Source organism: Octodon degus, unplaced genomic scaffold (genome assembly GCF_000260255.1).
Source record: "Octodon degus isolate 3935 unplaced genomic scaffold, OctDeg1.0 scaffold00186, whole genome shotgun sequence".
Lineage (NCBI taxonomy): Eukaryota > Metazoa > Chordata > Mammalia > Rodentia > Octodontidae > Octodon > Octodon degus.
The window spans coordinates 1,237,885-1,247,178 of NW_004524762.1; the positions used below are offsets into that span (position 1 = coordinate 1,237,885).

The 9,294-nt window shown below is 37.1% G+C and overlaps 1 protein-coding gene across 1 annotated transcript in view; it reads left to right on the top strand.

The window, feature by feature from the left end:
• Eif2a (eukaryotic translation initiation factor 2A) overlaps positions 1-6,820 on the top strand; it is a 38,758-nt gene extending 31,938 nt beyond the window's left edge. The window contains exons 10-15 of the mRNA XM_023704086.1: positions 3-292; positions 1,686-1,799; positions 3,555-3,683; positions 4,682-4,747; positions 6,228-6,307; positions 6,545-6,820. Of these exons, the coding sequence (XP_023559854.1) occupies positions 3-292; positions 1,686-1,799; positions 3,555-3,683; positions 4,682-4,747; positions 6,228-6,293 (665 nt within the window). The 3' untranslated portion in view covers positions 6,294-6,307; positions 6,545-6,820. The remainder of the gene's footprint in view (positions 1-2; positions 293-1,685; positions 1,800-3,554; positions 3,684-4,681; positions 4,748-6,227; positions 6,308-6,544) is intronic.
• Positions 6,821-9,294: the final 2,474 nt, after the last annotated feature.

Genomic DNA, 9,294 nt, shown 5'->3' on the forward strand with positions numbered 1-9,294 from the left:
CTGGTGTCCAGATGGTGAGCATATCTTAACAGCCACTTGTGCTCCCAGGTTACGTGTTAATAATGGGTACAAAATTTGGCATTATACCGGCTCTGTCTTGCACAAGTATGATGTCCCGTCAAATGGAGAATTGTGGCAGGTTTCCTGGCAGCCATTCTTGGATGGAGTGTTTCCAGCAAAAACAATAACGTACCAAGCAGTTCCAAGTGACATACCCAGTGAAGAGCCTAAAGTTGCAACAGCTTACAGACCCCCAGCTTTACGAAATAAACCAGTTACCAATTCCAAATTGGTAAGTGAAATTTTACTTCTTTGGTTGGGAAAAAATTTTTCATTGTGTGGAGCTATTTAGACCTTTTCCGTGTATTTTTAAATTTCTGGGAAAGATAATGGAGTATGATGCTGAATTTTTTTCTTTTATACTGACTTTGTATCAGGAGCTCAAATTCAGGTGCCTGTTAGCCTAGATCAGATGTGATGCAATAGTAAGTGGAAAGAATGGTCAGTGAGAGAGCATGTGGCCTCTGCACAGGCCTTAGCAGCTCAACTGTGAAAACTGGTTCTTTCCTTAGAAAATTTTGTTTCAGTTGGTTAAAATGTTTGGGTTTCAAGGCAGTGGATCTATTTATGTGCAATTTCCCAAATTTTAAAACACATTTGTCATCCTCTGGCCATTAGTTCCTCACCTTTGCTTTAAAGTTATCACTAGAGTATTGATCAAATTTTTGTATGCTTTTTTTGAGCATTTCAGAGCTCAAAAGACAGCTCAGTTTCTGTGATTATGTTAAGAGAGAATGCTCCAAGAGTGAGCAGCCATATTATTGGTGTTACTAGAAAAGTGACCACATAACAGTAATCAACTAGGGTTCTTCAAAGCAAAAGGGGCTGCACAGGCATTTGATTACTGGGCACTCAAGGAAGTCGATGCTTTTCCTAAGAATAAATATTCTTATGCCTTTATTGTGCCCTCCTTACTTCCCCAAAACGAAAAGAATAGCCATTCCTTAGCTAAACACAAAGTGCATAACTTAACTCCCGTGTTATGTGTAAACATTGCTTAATCTTCTAATCTCTTGAGTTTTACAAATAAAGATCTGACAAGTAGTTCTTTTTGTGAAGAAAACAATTGAGGAACTGGGTTTCTGTTGAGAGTAGTGAGATCAAAAAACCTCCAAAGAATGCTTTTGATACCTGATTTCGTAAGAATCATGTGTCTCTAATAGTGCTAAGGGGGTTTCCGGGGTAGCTCAGTTGTTGAAAGCGCCTGCTTGGGCAAACTCAGCTAGGCACAGGGGACCATGGTTTGATCCAAGGCTGTACAAGCCGCACCAGACCTGCCCTCAATGCAGCCTGAGAGAGAAAAAAAAAAAATTTCCTTCTCTAATAGTGTTTAAAAAACAAAACAAAACTGCTCTTTAACTAAAACTAAAAGAAATTTTGCTAACTTTAAAAAAAAAAATGTACCCGAAAGATGTATACCAACTAATAGGAAGACCTTCATTAAATTCATTCTAACATTTGGAGTGTAACTACTGATAGGAATTTTGAAGTGTTCTTTGCCAGTGATATTGAAATAAATTTGATAAATTTATCTTAAATGGACAAAAATATATAATTTATTATTGTACATAATTTTAAAACATGGGCTCTAGTTGAGAATTGCTTATTTTACATTTTTTTCATAGCATGAGGAAGAACCACCCCAGAATATGAAACCACAACCAGGTCATGATAAACCATTATCGAAAACAGCCCTTAAAAATCAAAAGAAACATGAAGCCAAGAAAGCTGCAAAGCAGGTATGTCGAGTATTACTACTAATCTTTTCAAAACAACCCATTATTTAATGTAAAATGTAAAAGTTTAAAGAATTATGGTCCTAAAGACTTGATACAGAACATAGTTAGATTTCCACTACATTTCTTTGCCTTTGAGTTTTTAAGTTATGCAGCTTATGTGATAGATGGTGATTCTGTTGGTGTTTCATCACGATAGCAGATAGTCATCTTATAAAGTCAAAAGATTTCTTATGTCTCAGTCTTGGATGTTCTAATCCATCAATTAGGCCTGTGGCAGGCACCACATAATGGCAGCCATGAAGTGGAGCTAAACAATTCACCCTACCTGCCATGGAGCAAAGGGAAGATGGGAAGGGGCTGGGGTCCCACATTGCCTTTAAAAGCATATCTGCTGCAACCTAAGAACGTCCCATTAGGTCCCACTTTGGAAGGGCTTACCATTGACCTCCCAATAGCATTGGTGACCCAAGGTTTGCCACATGGACCTTTGGGGGGCGGTCAAGATATATAGTGTAGCAATGATGAAGGCAATTGGACCTGACCTTATAACTTGAGATTCCACTGGGTTTATATAATATATTTCCTGCTGTAGAGCCTTTATGGTAGAATCTGTGTGAAGTCTAGTTTTGGAGAGGCTGGAAGTTATATGATAGTACCTCTGTTTTGTCACCCAATGTGACATTACTATTTGAAATTCTTCAACTGAGAATCTCTTGTTGATACTGATTGTTCTAATTTATTTGTTTGTTTTTATTATTTTGGGGGGTTTTGCGGTACTAGAGATTGAACCCAGGTATTACATATTGAATATACTAGTTCAGTTATGTTCTACCAATAAGCTGTGTCCACACTCCTTTTTAAGTTTTATTTTGAAACAAGTTCTTGCCAGTTTACTCAGACTGGCCTTGAATTTACAATCCTTTTGCCTCAGCTTCCCAAGTAGCTGTGATTACAGGTGTGTCCCACTACACCTGGCTAAAATAACTTTGTATTTGATTATATAGTTGAAAAATTCATACCAGTGTGATTACGGACAGGTTGTGATAATATTGTATGGCTCACAGTGGTAGCATGACCAACTAGGCTAGAAATGTCTTGTTAATGAAGTCATGGTGAACACATTTTTGAGATTCAGACAAAATGGATGTCTTGTCTGTTCAGACTACTATAACAAGATAGCTTAGAGTGGGTAATTTTTAAACAACAGAAATTTACTGCCCACAGTTCTGGAGAACGAAGAGAGTGCACGAGCACAGGAGTATCTGGTGAGGGAGAGCTCCCTTCTCATTGATATCAACCTTTTTGTAGCCTCGCCTAGTGGAAAGGGCAGGGGTGTAGCATGCTATTCCCTTTCATGAGTGTAGGTCCTTGTAATTTAACCATTTCTCGAAGGCCCCCACTTCCACACTGGGCGTTGGATGTGCCCACATAGGAAAAACTTTTCCTTGGCACTTTGTTGCCTAGCTCAATTGTTCTGATGGTGGGGAAAAGTAAAACTTTTCCTGCTGGCATCACTTGTTATGTGCACTTTCCTCTTACATACTCTGTAGTTTTGGAGTACACATGAGTGAAACCTTAAGGCCCTCTCACTTTCCACACCGTCCATGTAGTGATAGTGCATTCCAAAATAGCCAGAAATCTCAACGGCTGCTTGACTGTATGGAAATCACCTAGTTTACTCTGATAGAGACTGTGGATTGAAATACTGTAATGTTTCCATTTTTGAAATTGAATTTTTAAAAAATTTTCCTGAAGGAAGCAAGAAGTGACAAGACTTCAGATGTGGCACCAGCTCCTGCTCCACAGAGTGTACCACAGAACACTGTCTCACAGTCAGCTTCCGGTGACCCTGAAGTAGACAAAAAAATCAAAAATTTGAAGAAGGTGAGAGACTGAAATGAAAAAGCAGATGTATATGTAGAAAGGAGTGTATCTAAGAATTATATAAAGAAAAATGGATACTTTAAAGTGGTATCTTTCTCATTATGAAATGCTGTGATTTAGGAATGGAACTCATTTTAATTCTATTCACTAATGTTTGAAGGCTATTACTTTATTAATTTTTAAAGTAATTTACATTTATACACAAAACGAACACTTTAAATTCATTGTTTCATTATACACCTGTAAGATAGGTAAGAACAGATATTTTACCCCCATTTTAAAGATGAAGTAGGAGGGCTGAGGTTGTGGTTTAGTACAAAGTACAGTTTAGTGCTGTGCTCTGGGTTTGAATCCTGCTCCACCAAAGCAATAATAAAAGCAATAAAAGATGAGAAAATAGAGACAAAAATTTAGTTAATGTGTAAAATTGCAACAGGGTCTCTGAGTATTTCCTAGCTGCAGTATGATACTCCTCTTAAACTCTTTTATCAGCTTACCCTGGGCAGCGCATTAGTTTACTTGCTGACTATCCTGAGCGCCATCAAGTAGGCGTCATTTCAGCCGGTTGAGTCTTGCATTAAATAAATTTGATAAAATTGTGACTTTTATATTTCTTTTCATATAATCTTACAAAAATTAACAAAAAGTATACCATTTTTGGTCATGGTGTATTTACATAATTGGACTGGTAAGACAAGGTCCAAGTTCAATGGAGTATTGAAATAAATGATGAAATTAGCAATCTATTTATGGACATGCACATTTGTATGTACACAAATGATAACATTAAAAGCTTGAAAAAAATTTTGCTAGTTCCCATTTTTTTAATATTTAGCTTTAAAAATATAGTTTGTTCTAACATTTTAATAGACTGTTTTTGATGGAAGTGGTAGATAATTCTCCTTGATTCAAGTTTCATAATCATTGGCTTCTTAATGAGGAAACTCACATTAGAAATTGGCTTTATCTTGCTCTTGACTGATTTTTGATCTTTGCAGAAACTGAAAGCAATAGAACAACTAAAAGAACAAGCAGCAGCTGGAAAACAACTAGAAAAAAACCAGGTATTTTCTTGCATTTTTTATTTGAACTGATAGTCATTACTTCCTTTCCCTGTTTATTACAAGTCAATGTTTAAATTTGTTATGTAGTATTCGTACTTTTAAATGTAAAAGTACGAATTTTAAAAGCTGGGTTATTATATTAAGCTGTAAGGGACTCAGGTCAACAATTTCTGACATTGCCAGTCAAGCAGAAGACCCAATACTATTGTGGACTACTGGACTCTTTTAGAATATTTTGCTGAGTTAACACACCTATAATATTCAGATGATGGAACTAAACAAAAAAGAGGATACAGATGAATGTCCATTTTGTATCTGTGTATTCAAAATGGTTAGGATGGATATATAGTTACATTCTCTTAATGAATGGAGGGATTTGTTCTAATGGTGTTTGTAAATAGGATATCATGTCTGCATCTTGTACATATCTGCATCTTGTACAGCAGATAACCACTAGGGAGAGAGTATGCAATGTGTTAATTATTGAAACTGTCCTACCAATTTGATTTGAAACTGTCTCATTGCTATTTCTCAATAAAATTATGGAATAAAAAAGATTAGAAAGGCTTTTTTATGTATTTCATGAGAGCTATAAAAATAAGATGTGTAGATTTAAGAAAACATTGTGAACAATGTAACAGACTTAAGAAAATGTATTGTGATTTATTGTGCATAATGGTTATCTCTGAAATTTTTAAATTACAGAGGTTAATTAAAGAGGTTAATTTTTAAATCATCTGTTTTATCTGTAACATGCACTTTTTACATGTGCAACTAAATAATAATAAAGGAGAAGACTCTAGAGCTTTAAAAAAATAAATAAATAAAAGCTGGATTAGTGGTGCACATTTTTATAAATTGCTCAGCACTCAGAAGGCCAAGACAGGAGGAGCACCACAAGTTTGAGGCCAGCCTTCGCTACACAGTGAGTCTAGGCCAGCCTGAACTACATAGCAAGACCATGTCTGTAAAAAAAAAAAAAAAAGAATAGAGGCCGGGGATAAAACTCAGTGAGAAAAAAAAAAAGAAAAAAAATAGGAATAGGGATAGGCCAGGATAGAATAAATAAAAATTAACCTTTTAGTAGGGAGGGATATGATATACAGTAGATTACAGTGAATGACAAAATTACTTTTCCTGAGGGGCATATGAATGTTGTCACTGCTGAGAATGATGGAAGTGTATTATGTTACACAAATAAATCTCTTCCTGTATCTCAGCTAGCATTTTCTCCTTCCTTTTCTGAGCAATTTTGAGGCCAAATAAAGAAAGACACTGAGACAACTTCTGTCCTTTGTTCCTCTGATTCTCTGATTCATTCTAGATAGCAATTTAGAATTGATATTTTTTAATCTATGTTTTCCAGTGAATCTGCTAAAGTGTAAGAACTATTCCTTCTCTGAACTTTTTCTGACATACTACAGATCCAGTAAATATTTTATTTCTGACTTAATAACTTCATTGTTTTATACTTTTCTAGTTGGAGAAAATTCAAAAAGAGACAGCCATTCTTCAAGAGTTGGAAGATTTGGAATTGGGTATTTAAAAATTCACTGAAGGGCTGGTGAGATGGCTCAGTGGTCTAAAGCACCTACTTAGAACAAGCTTAGCAAAGCACAGGGACCACGGTTCAATCCCCCAGCACCACATGCCAGCCAGCCCCGCCCCCTGGTGGGCTGAGCTGGCCACACACACACACACACACACACACACACACACACACACACACACACAAATAAAAAAAAAATTTAAAAAAAATTAAAAAAAATAAAAAATAAAATAAAAATTCACTGAAAGCAAATCAACGCAAGCATTTCTGTTAAGCCTATTGGTGTACCTGAAACAACTGTGAGCCTACATTAAATGTTGGCCTGAAGTTTTAACCATTTATCCAAGATTCTGCATATGTATGAAATTATTTAACAGTTGTTTGTTGACATTATATCCTGTATTATGTCAGTACATAGTAAAGAAATGCCTGAATTTTCAGTTAAGCTAGACAGATTAAGAGATACTAATTTTTAACTGGAAACAGTATTTGCTATGTAAATGATTAAAAACATTTTAAATTTGTTTTTGTCTCTAAGTTTGTGAGTAATATTACTTATTAAAAGTCATGTATTGAATTGTATAATTTTTACAACAAACTGTATGCTGTGGGTATTATCTATTAACTATGCAGTGGGTATTAATAATTATTATTTTATAAATGAAGGACCTCAGGCCAAAAATTAAACAATTTGCCTGTGTCCCAAAGCTAAGAAGTGGGACTTGAACGTAGGCAGTCTGATTCTAGAGCCTGTTGATAGTTCTGGCCTGAGTATGAATTGCTGAATTATTATGGTGGTCATCTAACATGGCTGAAGCCCAGAAACAACAGTTTATCTTCCCAGTCACCACCTTTCCTTCATCTCCACCCCAGCCCCAAATACACATTCCTTTTACCTTTCCCACACCACAAGGGAGCCCTGTTGAGCTCCTTCCGTGTCACTGAGCCTGCCCCTCACACTCCACCTTTAGCAAGAATCTGTATAATTCCAGCTCTGCTGTGTCTCGAGTAGAGGATCTGGGCCCTCTCCTTGCGGTCCTCTCCAGGTCCTCAGTGAAAGCCTTTCTTTTACTTCTGCTACTGTGCTGCGCCGAAAAGCCTAACACCTCTGATCTAGGTTACTGTGATACACTGATTCACATAGATAAAATACTCTTGCCAACTGCTCAGTGGTTTTGTTTTGTGGATTCTTTCTTTCTTTTTCTTTTTTCTTTCTTTCGTGTGTGTGTGTGTGTGTGTGTGTGTGTGTGTGTGTGTTCTTGTTGTTGTACTAGGAACCTAATGTAGACCTTTTGCTTGTCGGGCAGGCATTGTGCCCCTTCTGCTCAGTGTTTTGAAGGACAGTGTGATTGCTCGATCCTAAACTGTGCACGTTAAATTGTTATAGCTCTTGCCAAATTACCCTCTTTCAGGGTTTGTACCCTTTTTTGTTTGTTTGGTTTTGTTTGTTGTCTTTTGGAGACAGGGTTTCACTATGCAGTTCTGGCTGGCCTTGAGCTCACTGTGTAGCCCAGGCTGGTCTCAAAACGATCCTCTTGCCTCCGGCCTCCCAAATGCTGGTATTACAGGTGTACACCACCACACCCAGCTAAGGTTTGTACTTTTAACAGTAAAGGGTTTTTATTATTAAATATTATAAGGCCTCTGAATTTTTGCCAGATTGAGAAAGGGGAAATGATGCTGTTACCATTACGTTTCTTTTTGTTAGGAATGTGTTAATGTACTTCCCTGCATTTAACACTTACTTGTATTTTTAATAAATTGTTTTTCCTTTTTCTTTGTCCATTTCTGTACTTACTTGATTTTACTCTTAATTTGCAAGAGTGTCCTATTAAGTTCTTCTTAAAATTTTTTTGTTGTTGTTTAGTTTGGTGTGGTATAGTTGGGTTTGGTTTGTTTTAACTTGACTTGGGTTGGTTTGTTTGTTTGTTTGTTTGTTTTTAATGTATTTGGCATAGGGTCTCACTCCACAGCTCAGACTGGTGGTGATCCTACTGTTTTCAGCCTCCCCAGGCGTGCGCCACCACACCCAATCTTTGACTTGCCTTTTGAGACAGGGTCTTACAATAGGCTGGGCTTTAGCTCATTGGGTATTTAGGCTGACCTGCCTGAGCCTCCTGAGTGCTAGTGTTACAGGCAAGTACCACCACACTTGGCTCTTAACAATTTAAGTAGAAACTATATGCAAAGAATTTTTAAAGATTCAAGTAGTTCATGTTTAAAATGAAAAGTATCTTATCTGTGTTCTGGAGCAACAACCATCAATTTCTCATGTTTCCTCATCTTAAGCTACATCCGCAGCCCTTATTTTTATTTTGTTTGTTTTTGTTTTTTGAGGCAGGGTTTTGCTCTGTAGTTCAGGCTACTTTGGAACTCATGTACTACAGGCTAGCCTTGAACTCACAGTGATCCTCCTGCCTCATTCCCCCCACCCCAGAACAGCACTGGTACAGAACAGTGTGTATTTACCCTCACTTAAAAAAAAAAAAAAAAAAAAAAAAAAGAATGTATATGTAAACCAGGCCTAGTGGCACATACCTAAAATCCCAGTACTCAGGACGTAGAGACAGGATGGCTGTCCTATACTTGAGGCCAGCCTGGGCTTTAGACCAAGACTTCGTCTCAAAATCCAAAAGTATGTATATGTAAACAAGCAATGGGGACACATACCTGCAATAGCGCTCTGGAGGCTGAGGCAGGATGATTGCAAGCTTGAGCCCCACCTAGGCAGCTCAATAGTTTAGCAAGACCCTGTCTCAAAATAAAATGAGAAAGCCAGGTGTGGTGATGCACACCTGTAATCCTCTCTCTCAAGAGACTGAGATAGGATTCCTGTGAGTTCAAGGTCAGCCTGAAACACATAGGGGGACTCTTAAAAGGCCAAAGAAAAATAGCAAAATATGGGTGATTAGTGTTCTGGAGTTGTATCCAAGTTTTGATGAATTAGTTTCAAGGTGATTGCTGTTTGGAGATCATTTTTGTGTTGGTAATATTTCTT